The sequence below is a fragment of the Pelecanus crispus genome, chromosome 1 (genome assembly GCF_030463565.1).
Source record: "Pelecanus crispus isolate bPelCri1 chromosome 1, bPelCri1.pri, whole genome shotgun sequence".
Classification (NCBI taxonomy): domain Eukaryota; kingdom Metazoa; phylum Chordata; class Aves; order Pelecaniformes; family Pelecanidae; genus Pelecanus; species Pelecanus crispus.
In genome coordinates, this window is record NC_134643.1 from 197402 (window position 1) to 220538 (window position 23137).

At 56.0% G+C, this 23137-nt stretch overlaps 1 protein-coding gene across 1 annotated transcript; it reads right to left on the reverse strand.

Moving 5' to 3' along the window:
* Positions 1 to 2803: 2803 nt before the first annotated feature.
* Positions 2804 to 5565, reverse strand: LOC104035799 (acrosin-like). The gene is made up of 5 exons (XM_075725838.1): positions 5312 to 5565; positions 4795 to 4995; positions 4191 to 4456; positions 3768 to 3913; positions 2804 to 3287 (listed from the first exon to the last, which is right to left on the reverse strand). The coding sequence occupies exons 1-5, from the start codon at positions 5563 to 5565 to the stop codon at positions 2940 to 2942; spliced, it is 1215 nt and encodes a 404-aa protein (XP_075581953.1). The 3' UTR covers positions 2804 to 2939.
* Positions 5566 to 23137: the final 17572 nt, after the last annotated feature.

The window sequence follows — 23137 nt, forward strand, 5'->3', positions numbered from 1 at the left end:
TTCTGGATTTTCCTGTTATTACTACTCAGCATTTTTTAATACCCATCCCACTTTTACAACGACTTTCTAATGTGACAGTGAACTCTTCCTTCCACTGCTCCCTGTCCTCCGTAGTTCACACTATCTACGTTGTCCCTGGCCTTCCTGCGTGTCTAGCCCCATGCCTCCTAACAGCCTGGCCCCCAGCACAAGAAGGATGCTGGGGCTGCTGCTGCTGCTGTGCTCACTGCCATCAATTATTCAAGGCCAAGAGGCAGAGTGAGGAGGCTGGTGCTGCAGCAGGAGGCAAAACTGCTTCTTAATTCATGGAGCCCACTTTGCTCATAAGGTATGGCAGTGCTTGCTATGCAGTGCCTGGCCACAGCGATCTGGGTGCTGGGGGCTGGCAGTCAGAACACTGAGAGGAGAACAGCTGGGGCTCTGAGCTTGGCGGGGGCACAGCATGGCAACAGAGTTTCAGAGAGCAGACAGGGAACAGGACAGGAGGTGTGGGAACACGTGCACTGTGTGCAGGTAACAGCTGCAGGAAACTGAGCAAGGCATGGTGTGACTGCCCCAACCAGCACAGATGCCAGCAGGCACAGGTAGGACACGCAGATGAACAGTGTCCACATGGCTGGGTGTGGAAGGAGAGGCCCAAGTGACTGCTGCAGTGCTATGGGAGCACATGCTGAAAGATATGTGTGGGCCAGGCACAGGTGGGAATGGGTAGGAACGGGTGTGATAGGCTGTGTCCATGTGAATGGCTCATGAGCATGTGGGGTGTTACCGGGCTATATGTTTGTGTGGGTGCAACACTTCGTGTGTGTTCGTGCACGTGTGTATGCCTGCATATATATATGTGTGCATGGACAAATGAATTTGCATGCGCACTTGTGGGAGGTACATTCTCTGTGTGCACGCATCCCTGGGTGTATGCTGTGAGCATGAGTGTGCGCAGATGGGTGGGTGCACACTGTGTGCTTGCATGCGGTGTGTGGGGGTGGGTGCATTCCGCAGGCATGCATACTGTAGGGTGTGCATGCACGGCCTATGTGTGTAAGTTTTGTGTGTGCTGCGCACACTCTGCGTGTATGTGTATGCGCTGGCCAGGTATGCATATGCATGCACTCTGTGTGTATGTGAACACTGCGTGTTGCACTTTGTGTTCAAGATGTGTGTTTTGGAGTAGGGGTGTGCACACGCTCTGGGTGTGCATTGCACCTTGTGTTTGTACCCCATGCGTGTCTCCATGCACCCTGTGTGCACACACACCCTGTGCATGAATGCAGTGTGTGTGCACACAGCATTTCTATGCATGTACTCTGTGCATGCTGTGTGTGCGTGCATGCGTGTGTGTGTGTGCGCGCGCTCTGTGCACGCTGTATCCAGCCCACGTTCCTCCCAGAGAACGGCTCCTTGCAGAAGAGCTGGAGCTGAATTGGGAGGACTCCCATTCCCAGGAGGTTTCTCCTGTCTCAGTCGAATGGATGTGACTGCTGTTCCCATGCGCAGGTTCAAGAGACTTAGTTTGTCTTCCAAAGAGACAGATCACATTCCAGAACATGCATGCATACTTCACTGGTATGAATGGCAACACAGATTGACATAGAGCAGTCCCTTTACCAGCACCCCCTTAACGCAAAAAAGCACAACTCAGTCCTTGTATTCCTCTCCAGCTGATCAGGACTGATGTTCAGTAGTGAAACATGCACACACATCACTCCCTAGGTTCACAAGCGCAGCGTGTTCATGGGTCCTTTAAATAGTAGCATGGGAATTAAGTTCAATTAAAATCCGTGGCTGGATGTCAAGCTACTCTACCCAGTAATTGGCACAGACCTTGGGTCTTTCCAGATCTGTATCTCCTCTTGCTCAAGAGCTAGTCTGGCTTCAAGTTCACTTGTGAATTGCACACGCACACAGCAGTCCCACCAGGAGCTGGTCCTCGGCACTCGGTGTTTCCAACTGCTGGGTCCCTAGGACCTCTGTTCCCTTCTGCCACTGCTAGCAGCCAAGCCTCTGGACCCACCCCACCACTGGGTACACAGAGTGGGGCCACACAGGAAAGTATTTGGAATTGCTCTCAGAAAGAAGGTAGGATGGACTGTGGTGGTCATGGTGATCAGGTGCAGGGCTCAGTCAAACAAGCAAACCAACCAGCACTTTGCTTATGTGCGACTCACTCCTTTATCCCCCCTTCTCCCCATTTTCCATGCTTGTACCACCCCCTCACCTTCCTTGACTCCTCCCTTTCTCTGCCCTTGTCTCTGCCCAAACAAGGGACCTACCCCCAGTTATTTCCCCTCCTTACTCCAAGGTATCTGTGAAGTGTGGCCACCTCTCACATCAATCCTGCTTAACCACCTGTGAAGTCTGACTCTTCCTCACCGCACTGTAACTCCTGTCAGCTTCTCACTGTATTTGCTATGGTCAGCAATTTTTCTTGTAATGCTCAGGAGTTTCCCAGAGTCTGTTCAGTTAGCTAGGGCTTAAGCCAGGCTTTAGTTATCATCTTCTGTGACTTAATGCATATCCCCAAAGTTGTCTGCATGTCACATAATTTTTTCCTATCCTCTTTCAAGCCTTAATGTACCAGTCTTCTCCATCCTATGGTGGCTCTGAGCACCCTCCCCTCTGACCAGACACATCTGCAGCCCAGCTGAGTGACTTTGTGGCCCTACTGTCTGCCTGCAGTCTCATTTTGCAGGTGCCGGGCATGGAAGTCCTTGCCTGGCACAGGAGACTGAATCGGACTGAAGCATGCTTAGCTGTGAAAAATTGGTAACTTTATTTCAAGAACTAAGACAACTTGAGTATTTGTGTGCACTCACAGGAGAGCGGGCAGGACAGAGCCAGGCCTTTGACGCTGAGGCTGCCTTGGGGTCAGCAGGCATTGCCCCAGAAGGAGATGGTCGTGGTACACTGCAGCCTGCACTGGATGCTGTTCATCCTGCTGCTCAAGCTTTTTTTCCCCTGAGGACCTGCAGGAGCTCCTGCAGCAGATTAAAGAATTCCACCAGCTTCTGGCGTGGAAACGGGCAGGGTGGAAACCTGCCCGATTGCGTTGGTATTGGCCTTGGCCTCTGAAAGGGGGTTGAGGTGAAGACGGGCTGTGGCGCTGGAGTAGCTGTTACTGCTGGGCGCAGTCCCATCTGGACCAGGATCCAGTTGTAAAAGTGCTGAGTGGAGGTGTAGACTCCCGGCTGTTTTGCTCTCGCGCAGCCTTTCCCCCAGCTGGTCACTCCAACAAGCCAGAAGTAGTCGGCACTGTTATCTTTGCACACAAGAGGACCACCACTGTCACCCTGCAGTGAAGGGGAGAGGCTTAAGGTGGTGTTGGGTGGCCACCGTCAGCACTGGGGCTGGCTCCTGCTCTCTCACAGCACCTGCCAGAGCTGTATTCGCTGCACAGAAAGGCTCTGCTCAGGTGCTGGAGCCTACAGAACCTTGTCTGGGAGGGGTCGTGGGCCTGTAAGGTAGGGCGCTCTCTTGTCTCTGCACAGTGATCCTGCACGTGTGGAGGACGGATGTTCCAGGGTTGGGAGCTGGCCCTAAGGGCTGCCAAGGGCACTGGATGGGCTTTCTGGGAAGAGTCCCAGGCCTCTGGGACAAGGGGAGCACTGGGCAAGGACCTGCAGACTGGGAAGGGGAGGTGAGCCCCAACAGTGGTGGGGACCCAGCGGTGGGAAGGTAACTTGCAAGGCAAAGCACACGCTGGGGTATGTTTGGGTGGTGGTGACAGGGCTGCCTGTGCTGCTGGGGGTTGACTTGTAGCATGCCCTTACCTGGCAGGTGTCGATGCCGCCCTGCGGATAGCCGGCACACAGGTTGTGGGTGTGGATGGCCCCTCTATACCACTGGCTGCTGTTGCAGAGGTTGACATCAATGAGGTGGACCTTGGCCTCCTGCAGGACATCAGTTGATCCTCCAGCTGTGAGCACAGACAGGAATTAACACCCAGCAGCTTGTTGCCAGTTCCCCCCCTAGTCTGGGTGACCCCTTCCCATGGGCTTGGCTTTGCCTCTTGAAGGCAATGTCCCGGTGTTTCCCTTCCATCTTGCTTTGGCTAACGGCTCAGCCCCATCTCTCTGTAGGCATATGTCTCTGCAGCCTGACTCTGGCTTTCGCCTCTGCTCTCAGGAAGCCCAACCCATCTCCCCAGCATGCCAAGCTTGCACCCAGGACACAAGTACTTTTTGGGAACTCACATCTTGCAGTTGTGGAACCCCAGCCACTGACATAGCAGGTTCTCAGCTCTGACACTCTCAGTGAGGCATCGGGCACGCAGGCAAGCTGTACGTAGGAGCTGCACTCAACAGGCTGGTCCAATTCCAGCAACGCGATGTCGTTCCTCTCGGAGATATTACTGTAGTGTTCGTGAACCAGTAGCCGCTTGATACTGCGCACTTGGGCCTCAGGGCCCAGCTGAGTCAACTGGGTGGCCCCGATCACCACGCGCCACATGGTGATGTGCCTGGAAGGCAGATGGAGAGAGGGGTCAGAGAGAGCGGAGCCATGTGCTGCAGCAGCCCAGCAGTTCCCTGCCTTCTGCTTCACGGGGAAGAGAGGAAAGCAGCGCTACGGAGGGTGCGACTGCCTTAGTGTGCCTTAGGCACGAGGAACGTCGAGCTGGAGCCTGCTAGGAAGCAGTGGCATGAGCCCAGCCTTCTCGTGAGCAGTCTCTCAGCTGGGCTCTGGAGTGCCCAGGCACCGGGCGTACTGCAAGGGAATGGGGTGGGAGCAGCACGTAGTGCTGCGAACAGGGCACCTGCCAGTGCTGTGGGGATATCCCTGTTCCCTGGTCCTCCTTACCTGGCCTTGATGAAGCAGTGGGCTGCTGTGAGCACCCACTGTGGGCTGATGACGGACCCTCCGCATATATGCCCCGTGCCTGTTTCCCAGGGATCCTGGATGCTGACGATCCAGGGCCAGGCCCCCGGCTGGGCATCTGTGCCCCCCACGACGCGTGACATGCCATAGTAAGAAGCCATGGGCCGGAGCCCGCAGGTCCCTCTGTAACCAGAAACTCATTACTGTCCTGCTCAATGGCTTGCTGCTGTTCAGGCTGAACATCAGCCATCTGCCCTCCCCACAAAGCGTTGCATGGACAGCAGGGCCAGGGAACCCTGTGGGGTGTGCGTCTGTCCGCCCCTGTTTCTGCTTTAGCCCCGTAGATGAGTTGTGCCAGCAGCCCGGGTGCTGGCCAGGAACTGAGGCTCCCACAGGGGGTGTGGGAAGCTGTGGCGTGGCCACGGGGGACAAGTGGGCACTCTCCAGTAAACCCCGTAAGGGTTGCCCAAGCTCCCTCCCAGAGCCTCGGGCAACTTACCCACAGGTGTCCAATGCGCTGCGCACAGGCCGGCACATGGCCAGCAGGAAAAGGACACGGAGCAAATTCATCATTGCCCCAGTGACGATCAATGTCTCGGTGATGAACCGAGGGCTCATCACCACCAGCACAGCAGCTGACACAGTGCCCACAGTTCTCACGTTGCCCGCAGCACCCTCGGCCCCAGGGCTGATGTCACAGAGTCGCTGGTTCCGGGTGCTGGGCACAGCGGCCTCTTGGTGGGGGGGCAACATGGGAGGTTCCGAGCAGGAGGGGAGGCAGAAGCTGGGATCGGACACCCCCGACAGTGCCCTGCTCAATGCTTGGCTTGCGGGATGGGGGTGTGCAGCCCCATAGCAGACAGCAGTGCCTGGCTCCAAGCACTGCCTGCTAACAGCAAGCAGGAAAAAGCAAGTGTGGCACCATAGCCTCTTTGGGAAGTTCACTGCCACCCTGCTCTCTTCAGCCGTTTGCCACCAGGTCCTTCCCAAAAAACATACACCAGAGAACGTAACTACGACAGGCAGCATGGACATGTTTGGGTGTTGAAGCGCTGTCGTGGTTCAGCCCCAGCCAGCAACTAAGCACCACGCAGCCGCTCGCTCACTCCCCCTACCCCGGTGGGATGGGGGAGAGAATCAGAGGAGTAAGAGTGAGAAACACTCCTGGGTTGAGATAAGAACAGTTTAATAATTGAAATAAAGTAAAATAGTAATGCTAATAGTAACAGTATAATAATGATAATAATAATAATGATACACGAAGCAAGTGATGCACAATGCAATTGCTCACCACCCACCGACCGATACCCAGACAGTTCCCGAGCAGCGATCGCTGCTCCCCGGCCACCCCCCCCCCAGTTTATATACCGAGCATGACACCATATGGTATGGAATAGCCCTTTGGTCAGTTTGGATCAACTATTCTGGCTGTGCCCCCTCCCAGTTTCTTGTGCGCCTGGCAGAGCATGGGAAGCTGAAAAAGTCCTTGACTAGCATAAGCAGTACTCAGCAACAACTAAAACATCAGCATGTTATCAACATTCTTTTCCTACTAAATCCAAAACACAGCACTATGCCTGCTGCTAGGAAGAAAATTAACTCTATCCCAGCCGAAACCAGGACAAGCGCCCATCTGGTTACAGCCGCGGGAGGCAAGCAGTGATGTGCGAGTGGGATGAGTCCAGCATACCCATGTGGCGCACAATCTATGTATTCACACATCTGGTTGCACACATGTTGGTTCGTGTGGTGCACGTGTGCGCTACGTGTGGCTGCACTCAGTGTCTGGGTACATTCTACATCTATGTACACACACTGTGGATGCACACTGTACACATGCAGTGTGGTATAGTAAAGCCTGTGAGTGTGCACACCATACATATGTGTTCACAGGGTAGAGTGTGTGCAGTGTGTCTCGGCATTTTGTGTGTATGCAGGCAGGCTGTGTGTGCATGCACTTTGTGTGAGTGTGTGTGCATGCTGAGTGTGCACTCTGTGCATAACCTGCATGTGCACTGTGTGTGCATCAGTGTGTTCATGTGTGGGCTGTGTGTGCATGTGTGTTGGTATGCAGTGTTTGTGTGGTCTGTGTGTGTGCATGCATGTGTGTTGGCGTGCAGTCAGTGTGTACTGATGTGCCTATGTGCGTACTGGTGTGCCTGCGTGTGTGTGCATGTGTGTTGGTGTGCAGTGTGCGTGCGCGCATGTTGGTGTGCATTCGGCGCGTCTGTGTGCACATGTTACTGTGCAGCCTGTGTGTGCTGATGTGCCTATGTGCGTACTGGTGTGCCTGCGTGTGTGTGCATGTGTGTTGGTGTGCAGTGTGCGTGCGCGCATGTTGGTGTGCATTCGGCGCGTCTGTGTGCATGTGTTACTGTGCAGCCTGTGTGTGTGTTGGCATGCAGTCAGTGTGTACTGATGTGCCTATGTGCGTACTGGTGTGCCTGCATGCGTGTGCATGTGTGTTGGTGTACAGTGTGTGCGCGTGTGCGTGCATGTTGGTGTGCATTCGGTGCGTCTGTGTGCGCGTGTTACTGTGCAGTCTGTGTGTGTGTGGGCGTGCAGTCAGTGTGTACTGATGTGCCTATGTGCGTACTGGTGTGCCTGCATGCATGTGCATGTGTGTTGGTGTGCAGTGTGTGCGCGTGTGCGTGCATGTTGGTGTGCATTCGGTGCGTCTGTGTGCGCGTGTTACTGTGCAGTCTGTGCGTGTGTTAGCGTGCAGTCAGTGTGAGAGTGCGTGCGTGTGGGTGAGTGGCGGAGTCTCCCGGTGCAGCCCTGTCCGCTCCCGCCCCCCCGGGCCGTTCCCCGCCACCGCCCGTCGCCACGGGGCCTGGCCCCGCCCGCAGGCTCCGGGCCCGGCCGGGGGGTCTGTGCTGCCGGGAGCCCCGTGCCGCGCTGGGTCCCGTCCGGCGGGGAGGCGGCCCCCGCGGCCGGGCGGGGCGGGGTGTCCCGGGGCTGCCGAGCCGCCGGGCTGGGGCTGCCCCCGCCGCTCCGGGCCCGCGGGGCTGCGCAGGACAGGGCTGGGCTGGAGGGGCTGCAGGGGGGCAGGGCTAAGGGCAGGGCAGCGGTCCGGGCTGCCTGCAGCGGCTGCCTGCTGTGCTCTCCCCCGCTTCTCCAGGGCAGCGGCACCACCGAAGGAGCTCTGGACACCCCGGGTTCAATACTCCGGCTTCCCAGGATTTGTAGCTGCTAAGGAGAAGGCAGAGGAGGGGTGGGAGAGAAGGAGGGAGCTTGCAATGGGAGAAGGTGGCGGGCATGGAAGAGTGGGGAGGACGACCTCAGGGTCGATCATGGTGGAATCGTAGAGTCATAGAATCATAGAATCGTTTAGGTTGGAAAAGACCTTTAAGATCATCCAGTCCAACCATTAACCTACACTACCAAATCCACACTAAACCAATCAAGGGTAGACTAGACTAAACCATGTCCCCAAGTGCCACATCTGCCCGTTTTTTGAACACTTCCAGGGATGGTGACTGCACCACCTCTCTGGGCAGCCTGTTCCAATGCTTGACTGCCCTTTCCGTAAAGAAATTTCTCCTAATATCCAATCTAAACCTCCCCTGGTGCAGCTTGAGCCCATTTCCTCTTGTCCTATTGCTAGCTACATGGGAGAAGACACCAACACCCACCTCACTACAACCTCCTTTCAGGTAGTTGTAGAGAGCGATAAGGTCTCCCCTCAGCCTCCTCTTCTCCAGGCTGAACACCCCCAGCTCCCTCAGCCGCTCCCCATCAGCCCTGTGCTCCAGACCCTTCCCCAGCTCCGTTGCCCTTCTCTGGACATGCTCCAGCACCTCAATGTCTGTCTTGTATTGAGGCGCCCAAAACTGGACACAGTATTCCAGGTGCGGCCTCACCAGCACTGAGTACAGGGGAACAATCACCTCCCTGCTCCTGCTGGCCACACTATTCCTGATACAAGCCAGGATGCTGTTGGCCTTCTTGGCCACCTGGGAGTGGGGTGGACCTGGGATGTGGGGTGAGGGCAGAGCACCCATTCCACGCATGCAGGGGAACAACCCCGGAGCTTGGGTTGTCCCTGGGGGAACAGCCTTCTTGCATCTCCCTTGTCCTCCACCTGCCAAGGCCTGGGAGCTGGGTCCTGCAGCCAGAGCAGGGCTGTGCTGAGGCTGCCACTGCACCCTTGCAGAGCTGTTTCACCCCCTGCCTGTGCCTCCCTCTGCACAAAGCTGCCCCGGAGCCAGCTCTGTATTGCTGCCTCACACTGCACTGATGGCACAGGTGGCATTTCCAGGATGCCTCCTGGTGCTGAGGGAAAGGGCGCATGCCCCTGAGGCTGTCTGGTGCCAAGAGCTGAGAAGGGCTGAGACTCAGGGGGGAAAAGCTCACCCTGGAGTTCGAGGGCTGCAAACCACAAGGGCGAGGGTCTGCAGGGCAGAGTTGCAGGGCACAGGGGGAGTGTGGGCATCTGCAGGGTGGCTGCAGGGAAGCTGCTCCACCAAGGGCAGGCTCCGGACCCCTCTCCACCCCAAGCAGTGGCATCTGTGTGGCACTTGTGAAGTTGAGTACAGCTCCATGGAGGTACATATTTCTCAAGCGAGCAGTACCAAATTTCTTGCACAGCAGCCTGGCCTCTGCTTTGTGCTTGCAGCAGCCTGTCACTGTGGGCCTAGGGGGTCTTTTGCTGGTGGGGCAGAGCAGCAAGGAGAGGATGCTGCAGGGTGGTGGATGGGATGAAGGGATGTTGGAAGGCTGGGGGGATGTTCAAGGTGCTACAACTAGCAGAGGGGCCGGTGCTGTGAAATGGGGTCCCAGGGACATTGGCTAGCTCTGGGAGAGCCTATATGTGTTGTCTTGGTGTGCTGCTTATACAAAGCACTGCAACAACCCAGTGATGATAGGCAGAGCTAGAAGCAAGCAAAGGTCTCCGTCAGCATGGGGCCAGGCCCTGGAGATAAGTGTGAAGCTTAGGGTGTCCCCAGGAGAGGGACCAATGTGCCAGCAGCACATGCAGCCATAGCCTGGCATGCAGGACCAGGACATGTGGACAATGGCTGCCTGAGCAGCAGGGATGCAGGACTGCACCAGGGAGGTGCAGGCATGGAGGGGCTATTGGCAGGAGGACACAGAAAGGGGGCTGAAGTGCAGCAGAGAGGCTGTCTCCCTTCCAGGAGAAGGGTCAGAGTCACTGCTACTTCCTGACATGGGGAGACCAGGTTGCAGACCAAGGCCCTGCCCTCCCAGTGTGAAGAGATACAGCAGGGGATTGCCCCCAATAGAAGGCCTTGCTGTTCCTGGGCTGGGGGCGGTTCTGGGCAGACATCCCACAGCTTCCAGGTGGCAGATGCATCTGGGATGTCCCTCTGCAGCCCAGTACCACCCCTCACATGCCAGCTGGAGTCTCCTGATGGGCTCTCTCTGATCCTGTTCCTGACATTATTTACCATAGGCCGTGTCTGCTTCTTTCCATCTGCATGCTTGGGCTGTAGGCTGGGTGTCAGGGGATGGCAGAGATGGTCTGTGTGGTGGAGGATGCTGCATGGGCATGCGAGACACCAGGAGTCAGCTTGAGTGGCTGGCTCAGCTTGTGCAAGAACAAAGTGCTGGCCAAGTGTGCTGTGAGGAGCTGTCACAGAATCACAAGGTGGTTGAGGTTGGAAGGGACCTCTGGAGGTCATCTGGTCCAATCCCCTGCTCAAGCAGAGTCAGCCAAGCAGGTTGCCCAGGACCATGACCAGCTGGATTTTGAGTATCTCCAAGGATGGAGACTCCACAACCTCCCTGGGCAACCTGTGCCAGTGCTCAGTCACCCTCACAGTAACAAAAGTGTTTTCTTGTGTTCAGGTGGCATTTCATGTTTTTTAATTTGTGCCCATTGCCTCTTGTCCTGTCACTGGACAATACTGAGTAGAATCTGGATCCCTCTTCGTTCCCTCCCATCAGATATTGATACACATTGATGAGATCCCCCCTGAACCTTCACTTCTGTAGGCTAAACAGTCCCAGCTCAGCCCCTCCTCATATGAGGGATGCTCCAGTCACTTAACCATCAGAATGGCCCTTTGGCGGACTCTCTGCTGTACGTCCATGTCTTCCTTGTACAGGGGAGCCCAGAACAGGACACAGCACTCCAGGTGTGGTCTCACCAGTGCTGAGTAGAGAGGAAGGATCACCTCACTCCTGGCAACACCCCTAACACAGCCCTGGATATTGTTCGCTTGCTTTGCCACAACGGCACATTGCTTGCATATGGTGAGCTTGGTGTCAACCAGAACACCCAGGTCCTTCTTGGTAGAGCTGCTTTCTGAGCAGACAACACACAGCGTATACTGGTGCTATGAGGTCATTCTTCCCCAGGTGCAGGACTTTGCATTCCCTTGGTTGAACTTCATGAGATTCCAGCTCATTTCTCCTCTCTGGATGGCAGCACACCCATCTGGTATATCAGCCACTCCTCCCAATTTTGAGTCATCCACAAACTTGCTGATGGTATGCTCTGCCCCATCATCCAAGTTATTAATGAAGATGTTGAACAATATTGGCCCCAGTATTGACCCTTGGGGTACTCCACTAGTCACTGGCCTCCATCTGGACTTTGTACCACTGGTCACAACCCTCTGGACCCATTCAGCAAATTTTCAGTCCACCTCACTGTTCGCTTACCTAATCCATAGCTTATCAGCCTGTCTATGAGGATGTTACAGGAGACAGTATGAAAAGCATTACTAAAGTTAGGGTAAACAACATCCGCGGCTCCGCCCTCATCCACCAAGCCAGTCGTGTTATCCCACTGGCTACCAGGCTGGTTAAGCACAATTTCCCCTTCGTAAACGCATGCTGTCCCATCCTGCCCCACCACCTGGCACCCGCCCCTGCCATCTGCACCCATTTCATAGCTGAGTTTGTGCATAAGCTGTGTCAGGGAGCTGGTGCCTGCCACAGCTGACAAGTGGGGTGCAGCTGGCTGCTGTTATCCTGGGCTGCAGAGCAACATGGGGATGGCTATGATAGGGTGAAGGGGTGTGCCACCACATGTGCATGGCCTGGTGCAGGCCGTGCTGTATGGAGGCAGGCTGAGCCCTGCAAGGCTGTGTAGCAGCGTGCCCAGACCCTGCCCGGAGCCCGCTAGGCTGGGCTGTCTTCTCCAGCAATGCTGGGTGGTGTCTAAAGGGCAGATCTGGGCAGAGAGGAGGACCAGGGTGCTGGAGCTGTGGAGGGGCCTAACCCTGGGGCTGGCTGTGGCATGGGAATGGGGTGATGCCTCTTGCTGCTGGGACTTGGAGAAGGATCTGGTGTGTTTCCTGCCTAGAGCCAGGGCTGTGGTGGGTGCATTTGCTCCCTGCAGGAGGGGTTTTCTTTCCTCAAAGCTTTCACAGAGAAGCCCAGCCCTCCTCCATAAGCACACACTAATGGATGCAGCCTTTGGCACCCCTCATGTCTGGGTAGGTTTCCCCAGAGAAGCTGAACGCCCACTTTGCTCCACAAAACTAGTGCCTGGGTCGTCATGTCACCCACACAGCAGCCTGAAAATGAAAGGTTAAAGTGAAATGAGCTTACAGTGTGGTTCAGTTTGAGCACAAGAGAAAGCTCCTCTCCCAGCCCAAGTCAATCCATGTATCTCAGCCTCAGGCTGTGTGTAGATGCTGCCCACAGAGTGTCCTGCCCCCCAGGGTCCTGTGCTGTGCCCCTGCTCCAAGCCTCCCTGACCTGTCTTCCCATGCAGAGCTGGCTAGCTGCTCCCTCCCCAGAGAGCATGCGGTTGGCACAGGGCCTCACATTTTGCTGCTTCTCATACCATCTCGCCGCATACATTGTGCCCATGCATCTAGTGTGGATGAGAGAGACCAAGCCGTCCAGCACTGTGGAACCGGCAGGGTGGTGCCCAGAACCAGGCATTGGGCTGTCCTGGCTTTGGGGGCAAGTTTCTCCTCGGATGTTCAGAGACTTCCTATGTTGTGCAGATGCTGACCTGAAAGTGCAAGTCAGGGCCATGTAGACTGAGGAGATGGTGCAGGACAGAGCTCTTGTCACAGCTCTTGCAGCCCTGCTCAGAATTGCTTCTTCTGCTGTTCCTCCAGCTGTGCACTGGGAAGCTGAGGTGCTGCTGGTCCTGTGGCACTGCAGCTGTGTCCGGGTGGGTGCAGTGAGGGGGAGGCTGAGGCCAGCTGGTCACCTCCCCCAGGCAAAACAGTCCCATTGCCTGAGACCTGCCCCCCTTTCCCCTGTAAACTCACAGCACTGAAGGGACACTACCCTTTTGCAATCTCAAGAGGCCACTCAATCCCCCCACTTTGTTCCTACCTCCATAATTTGCATTCTTGTGGCTGTGCAAACCAAGCTCAGCTGCTGTCCCACAATCCCTCCTTACCCTGTCCTGTAGCCCTGCCTGCACCCGTGCAGCTCTGTGCTGCCAGTTGCTCCCTGAATAAGTGGCCCCATTGCCAGGCGATGGGGAAGATGTGCTGCAGGCAGGCCTTCGAACACAGGGTGCAGGCATGGACTGGGACTAGGGGTCCAGCAGAAATAATTTGTGACTGGTCTTTAAATAAAGCAGGTTGCATGTCATGCAAGAAGATACTTTTTTGGCAACACAGACTGGGAGTGCAGCTGAGTGAGTAGGAGCAGAAGGAGGAAGCAGACTGCATGACGATGCTGGCTGCTCACAGCACCAATGCTGTGCCGTGTCCTATCAGGAACAGAGCAGGATATTCTCAGTGCCAGCTAAAGTAATGTGGGAAATTGGCATTTTTCCGAAATAGGAGCCAAGTGCAGTTTTGTGTTGCAGGAGGCAATTGGGGTCCTCTGGGCTGAGGTTATGCCCGTTGGGTGATCCAAGCAGTGAGGAGGGGAGAGAACGGACTGAGGGGAGAGGAATGGGCTTGGGAAGTGTGGCAGACTGAGAACACCTTGGAGGTAGCAGGCTGAAGAACAATGCCTTCAGGGAAAGGTGTTACAGGGAAAGAAACTGCTTCTGGCAGTCCAGCTTTTCTCGTTTGCTAACCACCCTCTCCAAAACCCATCGGCAGCCAGCCCCTGAGCTGACCAGGCCATGCAAGGCCCTCTCCTAACCACTCTTCAGGCTTGGTGGTAGGACTGGGGATGCTGCCTGTTGCTCTGTGTGGAGCAGGAGGGTGAGCTGTGCCCCCGGACACTGCATTGTGTAGTGGGTTTGGGGACATGTAAGGCCTCAAACAGCTTCAGGGCTGCAGTAGGTGGCATCCAGAAAGCCCTCTGCATTGCTCCCTGGAGTAGGCTCCTAGGGAACAGGCTGCGGGAGCCCCTGTGTCTTTGGGGGTCAGGGCTGAGGCAGTTGATGCTTGGACCTGGGTGCTGAGACAGTGGCCGTGAAGTGTGGGCAGAGCTTGTATGACTGTCAGAGTGCATTTGGGGTGTTGAGGATTGTGCGGGGGGGCACTGGGAGTGGGGAGGGCAGGGTGCTTGTAAGGGCAGAGCAAGGTGGGGTGGCAAGAGAGGAGAACTTGCGGAGCACCTTGGAGCTCAGAAGTCCACCTGCCCTGTGCGCCCAGGACTTCCTGGCCCAAGGGGAAGGCTCTGGCCCTGCACAGCCCCACAGCTGCCTGCAGAGCTCCAGCACTGCTGCTGAGGCCACCACAGCTGGCTGCAATGAGGCCAGCCATATGCCAGGAGATTGCTCTCTGCTTGGGGCCACCCTGTGCCGGAGCTATGCTCTTTTCTTCATCGTGCTGAGCTGCTCTTCCACACCCTGCTGCTTCCCAGAGCTTGTCTCTCCCCCACCTCTTGCAGCTGTGAGAGGCTGCTGTGAGATAACATTTCAGAAGATGGAGCAGACTCGTCTACAGCAGAGAGACTTCAAATGGGCTGGGAAGCTTGTAGCAGTTCTGCACAAAGGAAATGGTGTGCAGTCAATCACCAGATCCCCCCACCCTGCACACTGCATATTTAATGGCTCTTTGGGTCTCAATGTTTAAATCTATCTAATGAGCATTTAAGTGCTGTTCAATATTTAATGCCTCAGTGTTCGGTGTAATAATCCCATGTATCACAGCGAGTGCTGGTCCATCACCCTGGGCACAGGGAGAGGCGTGCTGCGGGAGAGGATTTAGCACAGGGCAAGGAAGGCTGGGGGATCTGCTCCATGACACCTTTTGCATGGATGGCAGGTTATGTCTGTACCATGAGCTCTTTATGCCTCTCTGATGTCTGATGCTTCTCAGTGGTGTAGTAGACAGTGGAGCTTGTCTGTGCGGACTGGGAATGAGGGCCTGGCATTCTTCTGCTGGGCTTGCACTGGCAGGGTGGGGAGCCATGGGCTGGGAGCAGCTCTGGGCAGCCTGTGACACTCGCTGCGCAGTGACATTGTGTCCTCGGCCCACGATCCTGCCCCACACTGAGCATCTTCCCACAGCTGCTGAGCTGGTTTGCAACCTGCTGGTTGGATCTCCTGGCCAGGTAGCCCCACCGTGGCTGTCACACCACAGAGGCTGCATCAAGAGCTCTGGATGCTTGGATGTGACTGCAGGGCCTGCCTCCATCCCTGCTGTCCCCGCTGCTGCCTCCCCCAGGGCTGCAGCCAGCCCAGACAGGAGCCAGGAAAGCAATGCCATGAGCCATGTATCCCTGAGAGCGCTGGGAGATGAACTGTGGGGTGGCAGGGACAGGCCACAGGGGACTGGTGAAGAGCCCAGACCCAGCAGGGGCAGGCAGAGCAGGACAGCCTTCGTCTGGTACCCACTGCCCTCTTCCGCAGCCCTCTCCCCCCCTGAGCCATGTGGCTGTGCTGGCCCGTGTGCAGTTAGAGTAGAACAGAACAGAACAGAATAGAATAGAATAGAATAGAATAGAATAGAATAGAATAGAATAGAATTCAGTTGGAATGGACCTACAATGATCATCTAGTCCAACTGCCTGACCACTTCAAGTTAGAGCATGTTATTAAGGGCATTGTCCAAATGCCTCTTAAACACTGACAGGCTTGGGGCATTTACCACCTCTCCAGAAAGCCTCTCCCAGGGTTTGACCACTCTCTTGGTAAAGAAATGCTTCCTGATGTCAAGTCTGAACCTCCCCTGATGCAGCTTTGAACCATTCCCAGGAGTCCCGTCCCTGGATCCCAGGGAGAAGAGCTCAGCACCTCCCTCTCCACGTCCCCTCCTCAGGAAGCTGCAGAGAGCAGTGAGGTCGCTCCTCAGCCTCCTTTTCTCCCAGCTAGACAAACCCAGAGTCCTCAGGCGCTCCTCGGACGACATGCCTTCCAGCCCTGTCACCAGCTTTGTTGCGCTCCTCTGGACGCATTCAAGGACCTTCACATCCTCCTCAAATGGTGGGGCCCAGAACTGCACACACTACTCCAGGTGAGGCCACACCAGTGCTGAACACAGTGGGATAATCCCCTCTCTTGACCGGCTGGCCATGCTGTGTTTGATGCACCCTGGGATGTGGCTGGTGGTTTGCCCTCTGGGCTGCCAGGGCACGCTGCTGAGTCCTGCTGAGCCTGCTGCCAGCCAGCACCCCCAGATCCCTTCCTGCAGGGCTGCTCTCCAGCCCCTGCTATCCCAGTTTACGTGTACGTTGTCTCCCTGCACTGCATTTGTGTGTGCACTTCAGTGAGTTTGCACATGCTAGCTAGTGGTGCTGCAAAGGCTTTCAGTCCCCATGGGGCTTGTTCTGGTTCCTGGGGCCTCTGCCCTCTTTTGCAGAAAAGCTGAACACCAAGGCCTTTGTTTGGGAGCAGTTTCAGTAGTTCTGTCCAGATGATTCAGTTCCTGAGAACACAGCCCCATGCAAGAAGGGTCTGGGGTGTGAAAGACCCACATTTCTCATCTGCACTCTGAACCGCAATGGAAAACAGCCCCACGCATGCAAGTCTCTTTCTTCTGAGGTGCAAAGTCCCTCTTCCTCCACGGGCCTGAGCTGCAGGCATCTGTTGCTGCCAGGCCCTGAGATCCTCTTTGCTCCCCTGTTGTTTTCCAGGCCTGCAGAAGTGGTCCAGCATACCCAGTGCTGCAGTCTCAGAGCCTTCCAATGAGCAGAAGCAGAGGGCTGGGATTTAATCTTGCCCACCATCCTGGATGGGCAAGGAATAGCTGCAACAACAGCAGAAGTGCTGCATCTCCCATGCTGAGCCATGCCCACGACAGACGGTGCGGGGTGAGGGTGGCTGTGGTGCAGTGGTCTGCCCCTGTGCTGGGACTGGCATGTGCTGTGGCATCGGGCCCACAGGGCACCAGGGTTGCTTTGCTGTGTTCAGCTCATGGGTACTGGCTGCAACGCAGATCAGTGGCTGTGGGGCTTCCCGCATGGACACTGGCTGCCCTCCCGTGACGGGCAGCATGTATCCCTTCACCCTGGTCAGTGTCCTGCAGAGGCAGATCTCCACAGCCAGTGGCTGCAGCCTGATCTACCCCGTCACTCAGTGAAAGGCCAATAGCCAAAAGAAGAAAGTGCCTGTTCATGTATTGTTTAGGAACAAGCAGGTACAAAAACAACAAGAGCAAGTATGCAGCTGGAGTGTGCTTCAAAGTGCTGTCCTGTGCAACTTGCTCCTGTGAGGCTCACTGGGGCACAGTCCATGGGGTGCTCAACAGACTAGCTTCTATGACCAAGTTGCTCCCTTCGCTCAGCACTGGTCCCATGCCACCCTCTGTGGTGATGGAGACCCACTGGCCAGGAGCTGGGTGACAGGACCACTGTGTGTGGCTCGTGCCCTTGTGCCTGCCATGGAGGTGGCTCTGTGCAGTGCAGCAGTGTGTGACTTTTCCAGGGTCTGGTTTTCTCCTCATGTTCCTGCTCTTCCAGGGCCATTACTGCAAAGGCAATTTATAGATGTGCTTGTGCCTGGAGCAGGCAGCAGGCTTGTGCTTGGAGCAGGCCCATTCCTCTGGGAGCGACCTCAGCTCCCAGAGGAATGGGCACAACTGCCCTGGGGGAGCCTTGCCTATAAGCTTTATTGCTGAACAGATGCCCTTGGTGCCAAAGGTAAAGTATGTTGACAAGAGTCATCACAAACAGGCTTTTGGCCCATGTAACAGATTGTACGTGAGACAAAGATGAGACGAAGTTACCAGAGTAGTTCCTGAGGAACCGGTTCATGGGGATGAGGAAAAAGAAGACTGGTGTGAGCTGGCTGTGGTAGTGCATGCCTTTTGGCTATCATAACATTGTCACTGTGTCATGATGCCAGGGTTGGGCTGGTGTGAGTACACAGTGTGCACTCCTGGTGCCTTGGGCTCAGGGTCCTGTCTGTCCTCCATCTGTGAGTGCTGCATATTAGGGTAGTGTTCCTGATTGTTTCATGGGTTTGTATGCCACAGCCTGTGCCCAGGATGGTCCCATGGCACCGGGTTGTGCTCACTGGCTGCTCTGCCTGGTGGTGCCATGGCTCTGCCTGTCTTACTGGAAGCAGGTGCCATGTAGAGCTTTAGTCGTGGCAGAGGCTGGCATGGTTGCCCAGTGCTGCTGGATTAGGAAGCTGGGCAGGCAGGCTTGGCAGCGTGCCCCATCTGTGTCTCCTTTGTACTCAATATCCATGTGAGCATGCCAGGATGTGCCTACACCAGAGATGGTTAGGAGGGGAACACTGTGCCCAGATGCAATCTGATGATGTACAGGAGACTCTGGTGTGCATGCTGTTCCTGGAGCTCAGTCCAAGCAGATCTTGGGCAGTTACATCATGTTCATCAATGCTGTGGCATATTGCCCCTTTCCTGCAGTCTCTGTTTCTTGGGGAAACTGAGCACCTTCTCTGCACACATTCTCTTCATGGCTGTTACCCTAAGATAGACAGCTATGGCCCTTGCCCCACAGCCCAGAAGAGCTTTGGCTCCCAGGGCAGCTCCATCCTCCCTGGACAAGCCTACAGATGTAAGGCAGTGCCTTTGCGCCAGCGGGATCTGGGGCAACTGTTCATCTTCTGGCATGAGCCATGGCCACTCCCCAGCTGCCTGCCTTGTCCCCTGCTGCCCCTTGGCAATGCACCCCAGCAGGCAGAGTCCTCTGGCCCCTGAGGAGGGATGCCAAGGATCCTGCCTCTCATGTCCACAGCACTGGTGTGCCCAGGTGTGTCACTTCCCAAGTGCTCGCATGGTTAAGATGCAGCCCCCACCCCACTCCGGACAGCTGCCTCCAAGCATGTCCAGAGCACTCACTGTGTACTCCTCTCTTGGCTGTAGAAAAACTGTTCTCTGGTGCGGTCTGCAGAGGGTCACTCTCTGCTGGCTTGGAAGGGCTCTTCCACGTCCAGGAAAGGTGCCTGCCCTGCTCTGTGAGCCCCAGAGCTGCAGAGCTGTGCCCTGAGCTGGGCACTAGCACACCGAGCAAACCCTGCTGTGGTCTCATAGCAGCCTGCTGTTTCAGTACATCCCTGTGAAATCACCTGCTGCAACCAAACTGTGCTTAGCCTGCCCTGATTTATCTCCCTCCCTGCCCCACTCACCTGCCCTTTCCAAAATTATCATCCCTGTCCCCAGCCTAAGAGCCATTCCCAGTCCCATCGCCATCCCCACCCCAGCACCATCCCTGTCCCCATCCTGATCACTGTTCCCATCCCTGTCACCAACACAGTTCCCACACCTATCCCTACCCCTGTCCATCTCTGTCTCCATGCTGGCAGCTCCTTCCCCACCCGCTGGCTATTCCTGCAGATCACTGCGACTGACTTCCAGGGTTTTTGAGGGAGAGAGATACCTGATTAATCCCAGAGTGAGCTGTAATCACATGGCAATAACTGCACGACTCGTGCTTATCTGAATGTGTAATCACAGCAATGAATAATATTCAGGGCTTAGCACCTCACTAATTAGCACGCTGCCTGGAGGGGAGAGGCTGCTGTCAGCTTTCTGCAGCAGGTTGATCCCTCTTTGGCCGGGCTCTGCTGCGGGGAGGGGCAACGACCCTTGTCCTCTCAGGACACGAGTGGCATTACCAACTGCCCCTGCTCCAGCGGCCCCACACATGCTGCCAGACAGCGTGTGTGTAGTCCCTGACCTGCCACCCTAGCGGGAACTCTCGTACCCCACAGCCCAGCTGTGGCTGGGAAATTGTCCCACATCATGCAGCGACTCCTGTTCTGCTGCAAGGTCCCCAGCTGCCTGTGCTCCAGGCAGCAGCCATGCCCCGCTTGGCCCTGTGTACTCACAGAGGATGTGGTGGCAGGGCACCATTCCCTGAGCCCAGTGCCCCCCATGATGGCTGTGGAAACCCTATGCAGTATGGAAACGCCAGGCCATGCCGTGCTGTGCTGTGCTGACATGCAGGTGGGCACCCAGGGGAGATGCTCCTGGTCCCTTGGTTGGCAAAGCTACTGACTCACATGCAGCCCCTTGTCTGCCTGCTGCTCTCTTCCAGCCTGCACCAGCGAGGCAGAGTGCTTTGGTGCAGCATGGAGGTGACAAACCATGGTGATCCTGGCCAAAGTTAGTCCCTGCAGAAATATCCCCTGGTACCATCAGTGCTAGGTGGCAGAGATGGTGCCTCCCCAGCCTCACCACATTCAGTTTCATGGACCCAAAGGGAGCAGGAGGCCCTTCTGCCATGGACAAGTGTGACAGAGCAAGGGCCTGGGAGTGCAAACCTCTGCCACAATCTGTGCCTGTGCCATCCAAAGTACTCCTTCCTGAGAACCAAGAGGGACAGGCTGAGGGTGCAAAGCCCTTGTGGGGTGCAATGAACCACCACTGCCTGCATCTGTTAACCCTGCCATCTGAGGGGCAGAGACGCCCACCAGCTCAGCCCATAGACCTCAGCACTCTTATCATTCCCACAGACCTGCTGTAAAGTGATGGCCTACCTGCAGTGGGTCCAAAGCTGCCACCTCTTCTCACCACTTGCAGGCAGCCCTCATGGTATGTTGTGGCACTGATCCACTCTCTGCTGGCCAGCCAGCTCTTCCCTTACCTAGCAGCCACCACAGCCCTGAGGCTAATGTAACATATACCAGAGACATCCGCCAGTCCTTGATAAGCAGATCAAGACTTAACATGAACCAGCAACACATGTACCAGAGTCAACAGTGAAAAGACACACTGTCCAAATGACTGGTGTCCACAACTGCATGTAGCATGTGGTGAGCACTGCCTGTGTGCATGCACAGCTGGCAGTGAGCACCATCTGCGTGTGCGTACTGCCTGCGGTGAGCGCTGCCCATGCGTGTGCATGGCCCATGGTGAGTGCTGCCCACAGTGAACGCTGCCTGCAGTAAGCGCTGCCTGCATGTGTGCACACCCCAGATGAGCCCTCCCTGTGCATGCATGCATGTGGCCCTGCATGTCCTTGTTCTGCAGACAGTGCATCCCGTTCTCCAGCATCACGATGGCTGAGGTGTGGGGGGTGTGGAAATGGCTGCTTTTCACCACCCTCTGTGGCGAGAGCCTGGGGCAGGGGGGGCCTGTGGCTCTAGCAGGGCCAGGGCACGAGTGCATGAGGGCAGAGGGCTGTGCTGTGGCCAGGACGGGACAGGATGTCCTTGCAGGCAGACAGGCAGAGAGGCAGCCTCTGGAAATGTGCAGTGTCACCAAATTAAGAGCTTAATTAGCAGGCGTGTTTCCCTTAAGGAGCTGTTGCCTCATTATCATAGAGAATGGTGATTAAGCAGCAGGAAGGGGCAGGTGCTGCCAGCAGAACCCGGGGAGGCAGGCAGCAAGTGCTCATTCCTGTTGCAGGGCAGGGAGTGTGTCCGACACATCCAGGTCTGACACCATCCTCCTCTGCCAGCCTCCTCGTCTCCTCACTCCATCCCAAGCCAGTCCTGCCCTGAACATCTTGCTCTGCCCAGCTCAGTTGTCTCCCTACAAGCTCCCCCTTCCAAGGGCAGATGGTTTCCATTTGCAAGCCTGTCCCCAGGAGGATTTGCTGGCTTGGTGATGTTGGGCTGGAGGAGGCCCATGGCATGGCACATGGGGGACAGGGTAGCTCCCCACAGGGACTATGGCGTGGCACGTGGAGGATGGCTCACCCACCCTGCAGTGCTGCCAGTGGATGCTGCTGTGAGAGGAGCACAGGGAATTTGTGGTGCTCAAACAGGGCTGAGCACACAAAATGGCATCTCAGATGATATCCAGGACAGATGCTGGCCCCTGTGAGACTTGGCTAACTAAATGTCCAGAAAAGCCAGTGCTCCCACCATGCTCCCTGCAGAAATTAATTCTCTGAGGAAGCCAGACTACTGCAGCGTATGTGGCCAGGTGCTGGAAGACTCCTTTCCCCTTCCCCTTCCTCATGGCTGATATAGGCTCTTCTGGGGATCTGGCAGGACACAGCAGCCTCCAGCCCAGAGCTGCCAGAGCCAGGATGGCCACCTCCAGCAAGGGTCTGCCCAGGACCTGCCTGTGGACACAAGTGGGGATGCAATCAAATGCCAGCCCCTGAGCAACACCCTTCAGCAGAGGGTGGCTTGGTCAGGTGCAGGAACAGGTACCCCCACCAGGGACTGTGGCCACTCCAGCCTGTGCAGCAGGGCATGCAGGGAGGGGACGAAGGTCAAAGTGCCTGGGCCATGCTGGCCTGGTGCTGCTGCTCCCCTCAGCAAGGGGAGAGGGCTTACAGGAGGCACCATACCTCCTAGGGTGACCGTGACAAAGGGCAAGGCCTTGGGACAAGCCATGTAGGAAAAAAAACGGAGGCCATGGAGGTGTACAGAAACCAAGGCGCAGACTCACCAAAGCAAGATCACACTGAGCTAGCCTGACACCTCTTCCTGCAGTCATGTCCACTTTCTAGACTGAGGGGCTGCAGCATGTCTCCCATCTGGACACAGATCCTGGCCACCTCAGGGCAGCTGGGCTGGGTGCAGAGCATGCCGGCCCATCTGGAGCAGGGCCAGGCTGGAGAAGGCTGCTCATAAAATCGTAGAATCATAAAATCACAGAATGGTTTGGGTTGGAAGGAATCTTTAAAGATCATCTAGTCCAACCCCCCTGCCATGGGCAGGGACATCTTTCACTAGATCACGTTGCTCAAAGCCCTGTCCAACCTGACCTTGAACACTTCTGGGGATGGGGCCTCTACAACTTCTCTGGGTAACCTGTACCACTGTCTCACCACCTTCAGTGTAAACCATTTCTTCCTTATGTCCAGTCTAAAACTACCCTCTTTCAGTTTAAAACCATTGCCCCTTCTCCTGTCACTACAGCACTTAGTAAAAAGTCTTTCTCCATCTTTCTTACAAGCTCCCTCTATATATTGAAAGGCTGCAATAAGGCCTCCCCAGAGCCTTCTCTTCTCCAGGCTGAACAAACCCAACCCTCTCTGCCTTTCTTCATGGGAGAGGTGTTCCAGCCCCATGATTATTTCCATGGCCTCCCCTGGACCTGCTTTAACAGGTCCATGTCTGTCTTGTACTGGGGACCCCAGAGCTAGATGCAGTACTTCAGGTGGGGTCTCA